At 44.9% G+C, this 16,048-nt stretch overlaps 1 protein-coding gene across 13 annotated transcripts in view; it reads left to right on the top strand.

Moving 5' to 3' along the window:
• Positions 1–16,048, top strand: part of BRSK2 (BR serine/threonine kinase 2) — a 528,760-nt gene that overhangs the window by 493,996 nt on the left and 18,716 nt on the right. For 10 of the 13 annotated variants that reach the window (XM_056850713.1, XM_056850719.1, XM_056850718.1 and 7 more), the window contains 2 exons: positions 1,895–1,984; positions 13,024–13,071. In XM_056850713.1, the coding sequence (XP_056706691.1) occupies positions 1,895–1,984; positions 13,024–13,071 (138 nt within the window). The remainder of the gene's footprint in view (positions 1–1,894; positions 1,985–13,023; positions 13,072–16,048) is intronic. The other 3 variants (XM_056850714.1, XM_056850720.1, XM_056850710.1) reach the window with 1 other exon arrangement.

The raw sequence follows: 16,048 nt of genomic DNA, 5'->3' as shown, positions 1-16,048 counted from the left end.
CAGGTCAGGGCTTGCCTTTAATATACTGTAAATATAATAATTCACTAAACGGATAGCTCTTCTATGCCACAAATAAGTTCAAATGGCACATGGACTTGCATGGTATATATGCTACAGCTGTGTGTACCTGCTTGCTGGCCCAGTGCTTATGGGGAGCAGGGCCGAGCCCCCTCTGACTCCCAGACCAGACCCCCCCCCCAGTGGCTGGGCCTCCCCCAATGTTCCCCTGGACCCTGATTTGGCATAAGGCACAGAGACAGTAGCTGGATGAAATGGCCACACCTTTATTGTTACAGCAGTAGGCATTGGCATGGCATTGGGGCGTGATCCTTGACATCGGCCAGCCCATTGCAAGACAATGGGAACCCTCCCAGCCCACTTGCTGGGAGCCTATGAGATGGCAGTATCCGAACCCATGTGGACGAAAGCCAGCTGTGTGGTTCTCTGCCACTTGGAAGGAGGCCAACCCACTTGCCCCCACTGGGCAAGTCCCTTGCCAGCCGCCGAGCTGGGCTTGTCCTTAGCAGCCCCCATCTTTGGGCTTGCTGCAGTACACATTCAGGCCTCCCACAAAATCCCTTATTGGGGTCTTCGGTGAGGGGGGAAATGGGGCACACCGGCCGCTTTCCCCCAAACTGGATTCGGCCCCCCCCCCCATGCCAAACCGCCACAAGAGACGGACAAGCCCTGCCCCGGGGCCCGCCCGACTCCCGCCAACTCCTAATGCTGCAACCATTCCCACAGACCATGCCGCACATCCCTGAATCATAGAATCATAGAGTTGGAAGAGACCACCAGGGTCATCTAGTCCAACCCCCTGCCCAATGCAGGAAATTAACAACTACCTCCCCCCCACATCCCCAATGACCCCAACCCTTCCCCCACCATTCAGGATCCCACAATCAAAGCACTCCCGACAACCTCTGCTTAAAGACCTCCAAAGACAGGGAGCTCCCTTGCGCAAATCCCCCCCCCCCCAAGCCCCACCAAGGACCGTGCTGCAGCTTCAGACGCATCCCCTATGCAAAACATAGCGGACTCCCCCTCCCCACCCCGCACGTGTGGCTAGAAGAGGGAGAAAGTGGCCCTTCTTCCCTGTTTTTCTTGCCAGCCGCTTTTCTCCCCAGCCCCCGGCAGAGACGGCCCTCTCCTCTATGGGGCTGCAACATCTTCTACTCACCCAGAACTAAGGAAGGGGGTGGGGCGGTAACGTGCTGGATCCGGACCCAAAGCAGCAGCCAAATGTCACTCCACCACGAGGACAAATGCACACCATCTGGGCTGCATTTGGAAGCAACAGTAGGCGAATGGTTTTTCTCCCTGTTCACTCCCTCCAAACCATGCATAATTTTATAGACCTCTATCATGTCTCCCCTTAGCCGCCTTCTTTCCAGGCCCTTCTTCTATTCCAGCCCCCCCCCCCGACCATCTTCACTGCCCTCCTCTGAATCAGTTTTGTCTACATCCTTTTTAAAAATGTGGTGTCCAGAACTGGAACCAGATAAAGTCCAATGATTATGGAATACAGCGTAACTATTACTTCCCATGATTTGGATGTGTGTGTGTGTAAAGTGCCGTCAAGTCACAGCTGACTTATGGCGACCCCTTTTTGGGGTTTTCATGGCAAGCGACTAACAGAGGTGGCTTGCCAGTGCCTTACTCTGCACAGCAACCCTGGTCTTCCTTGGTGGTCTCCCATCCAAATACTAACCAGGGCTGACCCTGCTTAGCTTCTGAGATCTGACGAGATCACGCTAGCCTGGGCCATCCAGGTCAATGGAAAAAAACTGGAGGGAAGAGGTTCCTTCCTTCCTACCCTTCTTCCTCCGCACACTCTACATTATGGCAGTCTGCAATTCTGCTTCATCTCACGGTCCAATGTGTCTTTTCACAGGTCCAAGCCGTCGCTTTAAGAGGGTAGTAGAAACCATTCAGGCACAGTTGTTAAGCACACACGACCAGCCTTCCGTGCAGCAGTTATCAGGTAAGTCGCTTCCACAGCTCAGCGCTTTGCTTCAGGCAAGGGCGTGAATTGGAAGCACCACACAGCATAGCCCTCACCTCGCCCCCCAAAACTGGTTTCATCGGACCAAACGGGAAGACTCTTCCTCACATCCCTCCCCTGCCATTTGCTCCACTCCCGCCTGCCTTGCACCAATTCCCATTTCCCAAACGCATCGCCCAATCTGAATAGCCCTGCCCTGCCCCAAGAGCCATTTGTCCCCGTTCACAGGAAGTGTCATCAGCAGTCACTCCAAAACACCGATACTTGGGAGATGCTTTGAAATGTAACCGCTGAAAGAGTCCTCTATGGTTTTAAAAGCCCCCCCAAAGTCTAATTTGGCTCCTGGGGGGGGGGGGAAGGGGATTTCTTTTGGCAGCTGGGAACAGCTGGAAGTCTAGAACAAGGCTGATAACTAGTTCTGAAGAAGCCTTTTTTATCAGTTCTCTGGGATAAAATGAAAATGGTTACTGAATGAAAGAATGAACCAGACTTATGCCAGATTCTGTGAGCAAAGTACTTTGGTATAACCCTTCGGACCTTTTCTCGTAATAAGTGGGACCTTTCTCTAGACTCTACTGATCAAACCATGTTAATAGCAAATTCCCCCACGTGACCTGTGCTTCAGTGGTCCAACTTCTCTGAGTCGCTAGAAGGAGTTAGATTTGGTGCTTCTAAGCAGCCCATAGAAAGCAGTAGATCCAAAATACCCTTAGAATGAGGGTGTCTGATCAGCCCTAGTGCTCTCAGATGTTGTAACTGCAGGCATCTGGCTAGTCTATAAAGGAAGGAGTGTCTAAAGAATGAAACAGAAAAGAGAGAATCAGAGGGGATTCTGATGACCCACACAGCATGAAGATTGATTTTACAGTTACTGTGCAGTGGCTGCATGCAGATGGAAAGCCAGTCTTCTGTAGTGATTGTCCATCCGTAGAAGTAGTCCCAGCTATTCTTTTGCTGGCTCCAGATCTCCATCTGGTCCAGCCACTATAGAAAACAAGGTTTCCACGGGTAAGCAGTTTGTGCATGGTGATATTTATAAGTAACCACCATCCAGTGCGATTTCAAATTTGAACAGACCTGTGATTGGACGGAAGTCTTAACATGAAACATTTATTTTGCATGTGGCTGTGACTTAAAAATTGTATGGAAGTGTGGAATAGGTAAAAACACAGAAGGAACGATCGTGCCCAAATAGGGTGGTTCCAAAGGGCACAGCTCACTGAATATTTTGAGGAGGGGCAGGAGTAATGGGGAGGGAAGACCAGGAACAGTGCCAGATGAGCTTTGACTGGGCATGGAAATATATGCTGTTATTATTCTGTCACAGTGGCCACCTTTTCGTCTCCTGGCACAGAGGTGATGCTTAGCATAACGTCTTTTTTCAGCCTGGAAAACTCAGAACCAAGCTGAAGTCTATGACAAACAGTTGCTTAACTTCACAAGCAGCCTCAATCAAAATCAATGTTCATTTAATCTGTAACGTACAGATTAAAGTGCAGAGCGTTTGTTCTGATTCTAGTCCCTGGAGAGGTTCAGATAGCCTAACTGCTAACCAAAGAGTGTCCCTATCTTTCAGTTCAGGTGCCCCTACAGGTGAGTGATTGGAGGCCTCTGGGAACAAACCTGTGAGAAGGGGTGTGCATATGATGCAAATATGTTGCAATGCATGTGCCCTGCAGCTGGGTGACCCATCTGAGAACTTGGCTCCAGTTCCATCACTGCCAGCAAGGACTTATGGCTTCATGGAGGTGATGATTGTTACCTCCCTGACCCTGCTGACTATGGACCAGCCCATTAAACCGGCTTGCCTGGGTTTCAGAACAAGACTGTTTTCTGTTGTCTCTCATTCTTTGCAAGCTCACACCACTGTTGGTGGACATTGCACCGTTCCCTTGTGTGTGCGTGTATCTCATTTCAGTGGTGCATTCCTATATCTACCGGTACATCCCAGTTAGTATCTTCCATTTTCATCTTCATTTCTGCTTCTCGGGACACACTCTGCTTATTACTAGTGATCTAAGGCAAACTAAAACCCATACACATGAATAAACAAGGTCCTAGAAATGTACTGCAACATTAAAAAGCCACCCAATATTAAAGACGCTTCAACTCTGGACTCTCTGTGCTGCTTAATTCCATTAGATGATGACTGGTGATAGAGACGTATACATTCCTTTTAACTCAGCCAAATTCTGGAAGCACCCTTGTCTCTGGAGTGGAAAGTCCCTGAATCCATGGGACAACACATGAATGGATGAAAGGCAAGCCCGCCTCACTAAGTCAAACAAATGAACACATTTTGCCCATGTTTCAATCTAGTACACTCTTCTGAGGCATTCTTCCCTGTATGGAACCCGTACCAATTAGAAAAAAATGATGTTTGCAAGGACAAACAGTGGATATTGCCACAGATGTCACTTCTCTTAGGAATAATTCCTTTCCTCTTGTTTGACTCTTCTGAGAAGGAGCTAGCTGTCTGCATGTTTTTTTTTAACTAAATGAAGATATGAAAATAATCTGTCATTCCATCTTGGCACTGGATTTTTTGCTCCCTCCCCTGGTTTTATGAATGGAAAAGTTTAGAAACTCTGGTGGTTTCCTAAATTAAGTCGCAATTATTTTTTTTACTTTCTAACAATTGAGCTGGTATACTGCACTCAAGATGATCTGAGTTTACCATTAATATTAAAAATGCAGCTGCTATGCCTTTCACCTCATCTTCCTGGATTTTCTAATTGCTTTCCTTTTCTATCCGGTATGGGCACAATATTAAAAGCCTACTTGCTATTGCAAATGGTGGGGAAGGCAAGTGAAAGGACTAGGAAAGAATTAGGTAGGAGATATAACAACAGGATCTCCTGCTGCATTGTTAAGGTAAAGGCAGATTATTTGGGTTGCTCAAATAATACTACTTTCAAGATCAGTTAGGCACTCATGTCAGAAATTACGTATGTATGATAGCACTTTCATGCCATCTTTGTATCTTTATCATTATATTGAATTCTGAACAATGGCACTAGAACGTGGATCAAAAAATCCACGAAATAAGGACATGTTCAGACAGCTGGGGGGTTTCTACAAATATGGGGCAGCCCCCAGTTTTCCACAAGGATCCAAAGTGTGGGGGAGGGAAGTTTTAAAAGTTTTAAACCCTACTGCATAGGGAGGGAGAGATCTTGTGACACTGTGTCACGAAATCTTGACCACCATTTTGAGGGTTGCTTAGTAAACCAATAAATAGGCAAAGGCAGCGGGAATGGCAGGGATGCAGCACTGCCAAGGTAAGGAGGCAGGTAGTGGAGGTGTTGCTTCTGCCTCTGAGTGAGGCAGTGACTGTGGGAAAGCAAGGAGGTGGTAGAGATGGTGACAAGTGCCATTGCTAGCATCAGTAGTGATGTGAGCGAGTGAGTAGCTAAGGCAACAAATGGAGAAGCAGCCTGGAAGAAAAGAGAGAAGAAAGGAGGGGGAAGGCATAGGGAAGAAGAAGAAAAAAGGCAATAAGGGGGGACAGAAAAAAAGCCACAGAAGGAAACAGGGTCAAGTGGGGTGGAATTTCCCCTTTCCCACAATTTCCTTGCTGATCCCTGTTTGTGCATACTTAGATGCTTACTACTTTGTATTGTTTAAGTTCTGTAAGGTGAGAGCGAAGCTTGCGTAACAGGTTCCATGGGTTTTCAAAATCTACTAACCTTTATACAAAACCTTTGCACTATGACTGGTTAATAACAGAACTTAATTGTTGCTCAAGAGGAGTGTCATTTTCAGAATCTGTATTTGTGAACTAAAACTAACACTAGTCAAGAAAGAATACATCAAATAATGTCTGAGAAAAGGCTGAGGATGTAATTTTCCTGTTCAGTTTTCTGTTGAAGACCAAAACAAAAGAATTAAATCTTCGCTTCTGAAACAATGGAAGATGTCCCTTGAGATGTCCAGATTAGAAACTAGGAAATTATTTTGGAAGGCCTTGTGGCCTAAAGGTTTTGGGGGAGTGCTGAGTATAATCTCCCCTTAAAGCTGATAGTGGTGATGTAGTGAAGACTTACTGGGAATCCCCCAAAGGCATTTCATGTTAATTTGTATACAAAATCTCACAAAAGAAAATTAGATTTTCAATTCAGAAAACAAGCAATTGAAAAAACATTACATACGCTTTTTTCTTTTTGATGTAAAATCGGAAAGTGCTCAGATGTTAGCAACTGCCATTGAATTTTAGAAAGAGAAGTCTTGATTAACTCTCCAACACTTCAATAATTCTTGAATGGCAGCTCAACAGTGACCTGTGGGTGGGCATATCTTCCAGGATCACTTTCTCAAAGCGGTCCAACTGCCTCTTTTCCACATGAGGTACTACTGGAACACTAAGGGGGACAAAAGCCAAAAAAATTCCTCACTTCAGTCCACAAGTGGTCTTGTCTGCAGTCGCTTCAGCTGTAAATAGTGAGGTATATGCTTGAGTGATATCTTCCAGTTAGGAGAAATGGGTGTTTAGCCTTGAAAACAGTCAGGGCATCCAAATGCCAATGAGCTTTGTTGGTTAAAGCAGAGCATGTTTCACCTAATAACATGGCTAAAAGAGACTTTTAAATCAAGAGCTTGTTTCTGTCCAGGTTTTACGGCCATAGACTAGTACTTGAAGCACATTCCATGGCTGTATACATGTTAACATGTCTTAGGAGAGTGCATTTTCCACACACCATGCTCACAGGTGATTCTGTGAGCTAGGCTAGATTACTGGATGGCTCCAGTTCTCCACCAGTAAATTACATAGACGAACTGTTTTTACATATATGCATCCACACCTGGGAATTATTTCAAAGGCCGATCTATGGATGCAAAATATCACATAAGAACTCTTTGCGGATTCTCCTTTAACCCTTAAATTATTGGATTTTCATTAACCATAACTAAAAATAGTCTTTTATTAGGGCCAGCTAAAATGTCACAAATCAGTGAACAAGCTTTTGCATTTCTCAGAACTTTTCACCTGACTAGCTGCTGATTTAAAAAATCAAAAAGGGAAGGAGAGAGAGAGAAATGCTGCAGGTCACGATGGAAAAGCCCCATAGTCTGTATTTGATAACAGTTTTAAGATGGAGTACAGGAAGTGTTATGCAGACTTCATTAGGTTAGAATGTGGTAAGTATAGAACAGTTTTCAGTTTGTCCCCAAGGACCACTGGGATAGAAAAGCAAGCAATGGCTGTTCTCCCTTTGAAAATAGCAGCAGAAATTCAGATTTGTCTCTAGCACATGAGTCTTTTGGAAGGCAGAGAGTGGTTAAGAGAATGTTGTGGTCCTTACAGTAGCAAAACTAGAGATTAACTTTAGATGACACAGTAGGTAGTAAATTGAAGGCAATTACCTAGTGGTCAGGGTGTGTAATCCATATGCAAAGCCCAATAACTAACCACTGGCCAACAGTTCTAGGATCTGTCTTTTGGATTACTAAATTTATTATTCCAATCGAGACAAAATTGCAAGCAGCAAGCAGCAATTGCTTGTTCATTTGCACAGCAGTCTTATATAGGATTTATATAGGTAAGAAAGTCTGTTTTTCCCAGTCAAATTCTAGACAGTAAACATCCTATCGGTTTATCATTCACGAGAACCAGCATGGTGCGGTGGTTAGGAGCGGTGGTTTGGAGCGGTGGGCTCTAATCTGGAGAACCGGGTTTGATTCCCCCCTCCTCCACATGAGCAGCGGACACTAATCTGGTGAACTGGGTTGGTTTCCCCGCTCCTCCACATGAAGCCAGCTGGGTGACCTTGGGCTAGTCACAGCTCTCTGAGAGCTCTCTAAGCCCCACCTACCTCACAGGGTGTCTGTTGTGGGGAGGGGGAGGTGATTGTAGGCTGGTTTGATTCTTCCTTAAGTGGTAGAGAAAGTCGGCATATAAAATCCAATTCTTCTTCTTTTTCTTCTTCTTTTTCTTCTTCTTCTTCCTTCTTTCTTCTTCTTTGTCTCTGTGCTTGCTGCCCTACCTACAATCACATCTGTCCTCCTTTTACATGAAAAAATAAGAAGAGTCCGTTTGGATCAGACTAGTCCTTCACCCTATTTCACAGAGTGGCCAATCAGTTGCCCTGTAATGCCAGCAAACAGGGCATAGAAGCCCTCCCCTGATATTGCCACCTAACACTAGCATTCAGAGGCTTATTTCCTCTGAATGTGGAGGTTCTTTTTTGTCACCATGGCTTGTAGTCATTGATGGACCTATTCTCCATGAATCTTTCTAATCCCTTTTTAAAGCCCTCTATGCTTGTGGCCATCACTACATCCTCCAGCAGTGAATTCCACAACTTAATTACTCATCGAGTAGGTTCAAGGTTCAGGTTCATTGCGCGTAGCCAAAGGCCATTACAAAAATTGGACTAAAATCACTATAAAATCATGTAACAATCTTTGATGAAATTTACATTTTGGTACCAAATTAAAACACAAAGAAAGAAAGAAAAATGATCTAAACCGCTGAAATGTATTGAAGTATTGAGCATAAAACATTGTTTACAATCAAAATTATCTAACATTTAACCACCCAAAACCGCAGCCGCTCATAACGTAAGAGTCATAGCTTTTAACACTTGCCTGGTTAGAGCTCACTTTTATGAACAGGGAAACTCACTTTTTACCATGCCAACCACATGTAAGTGGGATTTGCAGTTCAAACCTAATCAATTTTAATGCATTGGGCCAGCCTGGTCTACTTATTAAGTAAAGAAGTATTTCTTTTTCTCTGTCGTGAATTTATTACCCATCAACTTTATTGGGTGCTCTTGAGTCTCAGTATTATTCGGGGTGGGGGGGACTCTGTCCACTTTCTCTACCTGATGTATAATTTTATATGTCTCTTTTCATGTCCTCCCTTAGTCATCTTTTTTTGAAACTTAAAAGGCCCAGACTATTCAGCATGCCCTCATGGGAAAGGCGTTCCATCCTCTTAATCATCTTGCTTGCCCTCTTCTGTACTTCTTCCGGCTCTGCAGTATTCTTTTTTCAGATTTGCCAGATTCCTTCCTCCTATGTGGTTCAACGCACACCTTTCCATTCGCTTTGCTCTTTTACCCTGATATTTTAAAAGAGAAGTCTTTTCAGAAAACTTGTATCGAGTCCTCTTTTCTAACATGCATTTAATTCACAAATTGGGGTGTGCCGGCATCTCACGTCTCTGGTGCTTAAGCAGATCACCAACTCAGAACAGTTGCTGTGCTTGAGAGCTTGCTATCAAGGTCAATGGCTGTGAGAGGCTTAAAGAGGCTTATGGCTTTTTGTTTAATTTTTGCATTTCTGCTTTGATATCAAAGGGCAGAGGAGTTACGGTTGGCTCTCCTGAGCCTTATTGTTGGATGCATACTTGCCCCTGCCTGGAGTTCAAACATTTCTGCATTTCCAAGGAATGCTTTTTTCCCTCCAAGGAGGGGATTCGTAGCTAATTGCGCAAAAAGGGTCTTGTTGGCTTTAGAGAAACTGGACTGAGAATCCTCTTAGGATGCTTGCTGATCTGGTCTTTATGTAATTCTAGGGAAGGAGCAGTATTGGTGGATGGCTAAATCCAGCAGTGAATCATGAACATTAGAAATAATTTGAAAACATTAGAAATAATCTGGCAGCTTTTATAGCGCTGAAATCCCAGTGCTGCTGATGTTAGAATGAGGACTGACTTTATGGGGTTTTACCTGATGAAATTTTCAGTGAGAGCATTTTCAAAGGGAGGGTGATCTGTGTATTAAAGTCTGGGATGCAGCTTTGACCTGCAACTTAATGACTATTTAGTGGATAAGCGCTCAGAGCCGATACAGGCATTAGAGAAAACTGTTTAAATGTATAAATAAGTGAGTGAACAGCGTAATGTGTGACATGGGGATCATGGAAGATCACAACTACTATTTCTCTTATACCCTTGAAAACATGCATTTGGGAGCCTGTGGGAGGAATGAAGCTGCTTAAGGAGGGAGAGTTATAACAAAAAAAAGCAACACACACCATTTCTCTAAATCTTGAAATAGCTTTTCTTTTTAAGGCTATTGGGATTTTATTGGGCGTATTTGTCAGTGATGTGTGCTTTGACCCCAAGAATCTATAGATGAGGGGTCCCCAACATTTTTGAGCCTGTGGGCACATGTGGAAATTTGAGACGTTCTCGCCACCCCCAAAACGGTCGCCACAGGAGGCTTAGCCAAATGCAATACCTCCCTTCTTGCTTTGCAAAAGAATCACAGAAGAGTTGTAAAAAGAAATGAGGGGAGGGAAGGAGAAACAGATTGGGGAATAAAAAAGAAGAAGGAAAGCCTGGGTGGAGGGAGGGAGAAAGACAGAGAGGAATTAAAAAAGAAAAGCCTGAGAGGGGGATAGAACTACACCCCGACAAAAGAAAGCCCAGGTTCTTCTCAGATCTCGTGATCCTCCAGTGGCTCCCTGTGACTGCTATTGCAGCGGTGGAGGTCCCAGCGGTGGAGTGAGAGAGGCTAATAACAAGACCTGTATTATAATGGCCCCACCCACTTCCTGGAAAGCTCATTGGGTGCCAGGGGAGGTTCTGGTGGGCCCCTCATTGTTGGGGAACCCTGCAATGGGCTCAGCACCTGCTCAAAAAGTCTCAAGACTGCTAAAAGGGCTGAATTTAGGGTTGCCACGTCCCTCTTTGCCACCAGCGGGAGATTTGGGGAGGTGGAGCCTAAGGAGGGCGGGGTTTGGAGAGGGGACGGACTTCAATGCCACAGAGTCCAAATGCCAAAGCGGCCATTTTCTCCAGGTGAACTGATGTCTATCGGCTGGAGATCAGTTGTAATAGCAGGAGATCTCCAGCTAGTACCTGGAGGTTGGCAACCCTAGCTGAAATTGGTCCTTAGAATGAACTGCATTGCTTTCCTTTACAAACGCATTGTCTTTCTTTGTGGCTAAAGGAAGGAGAATTTAGCTCTTTGGTCTTGTTTTGTGGCAGAGGGTTATTTGGATTAAACGAGAAGAATGGTTGTGTTAATCTGTAGCTGTAAGAAGGGGGAAATGCTGTAGCTAATTGAGGATTAAACAAAACCTATTTAAGGATCTTTCCAGAACTTGTCATTTACACTGTGAGGGCATGCCATCACTAAACTACCTAGATGACATCCCTCTGCCAAGCAGGGCCAGTCCATCCAGAGAGGCACACTAGGAAACTGCCTAGAATGTCAAAATTCTCAAGGTGTAGCTATGTAAATATCTTGGAGAGCCACTGCCTGCACTTTTGAAAGAGGTGTATGGAGGCCCCTTAGCTAGGGTTGTCAACCTCCAGTAGTAGCTGGAGATCTCTTGCTATTACAACTGATCTCCAGCTGACAGAGATCAGTTCGCCTGGAGAAAATGGCCGCTTTGGCAATTGGACTCTATGGCATTGAAGTCCCTCCCCTCCCCAAACCCCGCCCTCCCCAGGATCCACCCTAAAAACCTCCCAACGGTGGCAAAGAGGGACCTGGCAAGCCTGCCCTTAGCAGTCAGTGAAATTAATGATGTCTCCTGCATTCCACAGGACACTATCAAGCGGTCATATCTTCATTGGCTGTCCAGGACACAGATGCTGTTGCAAAGGGGAGAAAGTAGTCACAGGGATTAAAAGTACACATGGGGGGAAGTATCCCTAATTTAATCTTAATTTTAATGTGCTGTTTTATTATTGTTTTGCTGTTCTGCTTAACAAAAAAATCTTGGTCTGGCTCTGCCAGCATTTGCTTCCATTGTGGGTGGAATCACTTCAGTAGTATTCAAGTCACAAAATGGTGGTAAACTGTGGATCTTGTCTAGCAACCATAACCATAGGAGCCATTTTATTATAAGGATTGTTCTTGTGTTAGAACCTTCTGGACATTGCCTATGACATGGCTGCAAGTGTGCTATAACACCCTTCCTTACCACCACCATTTTGAGTGCCCGGGTCCCCCAATTATTTTGTTTCATAGATCATGTTTAGTTCACATCTCCTTCAACATAGGCAGGGAGTATCTTGGCTCCAAACCAAGACTAGCCCCAACCACCTTCACAACACTAAGTTGGGAAATAGCACTACTTATACCATGTTGGTACTAATATCACTTTCTGGGAATGGTTGTTGGAAAAGGCCAACACAGCACTTGGAAGCGTATAAGAATTTGGGCTGGATATCAGTAGAAGATAGTGCATGCAGAATAATACCTTGCTTACTTTTCAGTGGAATAGTGTTTAATCTTTATATTGTAGTCATGCATTTTACCTAGCTATCCTAGCTAATACTGCTTTTTAAAGGCGTCTTTATGTTGACAGAATATAATAATTTATATATGTAGATTTTATAGTGAAGGTCTGAAGGCCAGCATTCACATAAAATTGTGACAGTATGAACTTTGAGAATGTTTCAAAATAGATACAATTGCTCCATGGTTCAGATATACACATGTGAATACAATTACAATGGGGTGATGGTCAGCATTCACCTGTGTACCTCTGAATATTTGGGAATTTACAAATATTACCTGAGATTGTCAGCAGTAACATGAGAAGGTCTCAAGTCTATGAATGTTGTGGATCAGAGGTGTCAAACATAAGGCCCGCGGGCCGGATCCGGCCCCTTGAGAGCTCTTATCCGGCCCGCAAGCCAGCGGAGGCAGCCACCCCTCCCCCACTCTCGATCTGGGCTGGCAAGGCATGGCCCGGCCCGACCAAGCGACATTTATGTCAGATCCTGCCCTCATAACAATTGAGTTCGTCACCCCTGTTCTGGGCGTTCAGTATAACATATATACTTCCTATATAAGAACAATAAAGGGGAGAAGGCAGAGAGTTTGCTCTGTGTGACATCGATCATTAAAAAAAAAACCTTTTCCAGCACAAATTGGGGGAGGAAAAACAACAACACAATCTTGTCTAGGCATGGAAAAGCCAAGCCCTTGTATGCTTTTCTGCTCCAGCAGATAATTTGCTGCATTTCTGCCTTATACACAGAGGTCTGGAAAAACATTTTACGTTATATTTTTTCCCTCCTTCCCTCCTCTTTCCACTCTGTGATCTAGACACCACTAACTGTTTGGAGTTGATGACTGGGAGACTTTCCAAATGTGGTAAGAACTTCCCTTCCACCTTCTCTTCTGCTCTGCCCTCACCAAGCAACATGATGACCCAGCCACGCCTCCCCCTCTGGACACCTCTCCCCCTCTTGACATTCTCTATGATTACCCGCCTTCTCTCTCGCTTGCCTCTTGAGCGCCCACCTCACCCAGCTTCTCCTCCACCACAAGCACAACCCCCACCATGGTTCAAGCTGAACAGCACATGCTGGCGCGGTTTCACTTGCAAGTTCCTGTTCTCACACAACCTTCCTCCCCCCGCCTACCAATGTCTGGTAATGTTTCTGTGCTTTTAAACCTTTACTCTTTATTTCTTGATCAAACCACCCTTTCTCTGCTCTGCAGCCCTGTGCCACTTTCCTTGCTGCTGCGCTACTGCCTGGCTCCCCATACCTCATGCCGAGAAGAGGACAACAAGGTTCTGCCTTAATTCCCCCACTCTTGCCCTGGTATCTCTAGGGAAACGCCTCTCTTTTCTCTCATTGGGTATGATTAACCTGCACAGTAGGTTGCAACCTTAGCTGTAGCCAATAAGATTAGTTCCAGCTCAACTCAGACGGGAACATATTGAGAAACCAGAAATGAACAGGGGCAAACTAGTTTGAATTGAAATTAACAACCTACTTGGTTTGACACTGCATCGATAATACCTAGACACCCTGCTCATCCACTGCTGAGGACTTCTTCGGTCTTTCTCGTCTCTTTCTAAAAACAAAATATAACAACTCAGGAAACAAATTATTCATTTTTACTCCATGACAAGACACACCCAGCATCACTTCAGACAACCAGTTGTCTTTTGAATGGCTGAAATGTTTGCGCTTGGCAGGAGCTCCAAGCAGGCTGATGCTCTTCCATGGCTGACTATTGGGGCTGAACAGTGGAGTCATATCTGTGATGTCACTAAAGCTACTTTGGCACTTTTGTCAGTTTTACACAGGTATAAACAAGAGTAGAACTTGACTTTCACAAGTCTTTTCATTACAGCAACATAGCTGAACTAGGAGATCTTTCACTTCTCTGAGGGAGATAGCTTTGCTTTGTTATCTTGCCTACCGGGATGTGTTGGCCCCAGTCTCCTCCTGGAGAGTCACCTAACTCCTAGTTAAATCTCTATCCTCATCATTAAATATCAAATAGCAAATCTCTCCTTTCCATTCAGCCCTGCTACTGGAAGCAAGATTCACCCAGAATGGTTATTTATTGGTTTAAGCAACAGAGATCTCTTGATGTAGCTATACCTAATATAATAAGATCCACTTTAAAGAATATTTTCTATTATCTTATGGGATTTCTCAGGTTGTTTACTAACATAAGACATGTTTTTTTTTTATTTTCCCTGAAGAGAGAGGAGTGCTTATGACAAATTGCAAAATGGCCCAACCATGTGGATTTTGTGCTGATGTGGTTTTGCTAGCCCTTGTGTGGTGTGGATGACGGCATATCAGTTTCCCCAAGGAATGTACTACATTTGCACAGTAGCAGACATGCTAATGGGGGTCTGCTTCACATTCTTAAAAATGTTTTTATTTAAATTAACACAGACACAGACAGATAATAGCAGATAATAAAATGTGCAGGACACCAAAATAAATCCCCAGGTATCATGGGAAAGTACAACCGTGAATACTTTTAAATGGAAGAACAAGAGAGGGAAAGGGAGGTTAGGAAACTTTGAGAGAATAACACCTGTAGGCCTTTTATGCAGGGACATTTCCCCGTGGTCACCCTCGCCGGCCACTTCAGGGCTTCCTTTTATTTATGCATGCCTTTTCCGCCCGTCAGAGGTCGCCTCGCTCTCCCCGCGCGTTTTGCCCATGTTTTCCAGATGCTGTTTTAGCCAAAATCTGGAAAACGCGGGCAAAATGCACGGGGAGAGAGGCGACTTTTGACGTGTGGAAAAGCCATGCATAATCAAAAGGAAGCCTGAAGCAGATGGTGGGGACCCTGCATAAAACGCCATGGAGTTGTGGGTGGATTGAAAGCAGCCTCACTACATTCAGCTCAAATGCATCTATTTCTCTCTAGGTGAATGTGGGGGGGACTCTTCTGTAAATTTGCAGCAGAAGCCAGCTGTGGATAGTGTGGATTGATTCCCGCCTCCCATGATGTCACCAAGAACAGATCAGTGTTTTTCCCTTTAAAAAAAAAAACAGCCTTCTTTTCTAAATAATAAAGCTCCACGTAAATGGATAACATAATGAACATGTGGTGCATAAAACAGCAAACAGACAGCTTGCTTGATGGGGCAAGTGACAACTGAGCCAGGGTCCAGTCTGTTGGTATGCGCATCTTTCAGGCCTGATAACACATGCCAAAGAATGAGATGGCAGAATGGAATGCACTACTGCAGAAGCAGGTGATAAATTGCAGAGTAAGCGTCCCTTTCACACACAAAACTCCATGACAATCGAAAACTGGCCCAGCAGGGAGAAAGCGCCTCTCTTGGCCTGATGTGTTGGTTTTTCATCTTCAGGGAGTTTTTAGCATGGCAAACCCATTCCGAACTGTAAGCCTCCATCATCCACCACCTGCCGCCTGAATTGGTACGGTCCATTCTACCACCTCAGCATCCTGTTACCATATCCCCACCTCACTCTTCTGCGTGTGCATAACAGGCCTCAGTTGCAAAGTTGGAAGGAAGCAGGGCGCCCTGCATGCCCAAAGGGTTTGTGAGTGCTGCTGGCCTATTGCTTTTTATTGCCACCTATGGGCTATGCGGTGTACTTCTAATAAATGCAATGGAAGGAAAGCCCATGTAACCAAGTTTCCAAAGCAGTTTCAGAGATTATTAATGTGTATGTGTCACCCCAGATCAATATCAGCCCCCCCCCCCCAATTGGTTGACGCAGACCAAAATGTTGGAACTGCAGTGTGCTGCTTACTACCTCTAAGTTCTCTTAGCTCAGCTTGTGTTTGCGGCCCCAGCCCTACGGTGTGGGGGGGAGGAGAATAGGGGGGCACCTGCCAC

The sequence above is a fragment of the Euleptes europaea genome, chromosome 6 (assembly GCF_029931775.1).
Source record: "Euleptes europaea isolate rEulEur1 chromosome 6, rEulEur1.hap1, whole genome shotgun sequence".
Lineage (NCBI taxonomy): Eukaryota > Metazoa > Chordata > Lepidosauria > Squamata > Sphaerodactylidae > Euleptes > Euleptes europaea.
The sequence above is the reverse complement of the archived record's forward strand: the minus strand, read 5'-3'. Positions and strand labels throughout refer to the sequence as shown.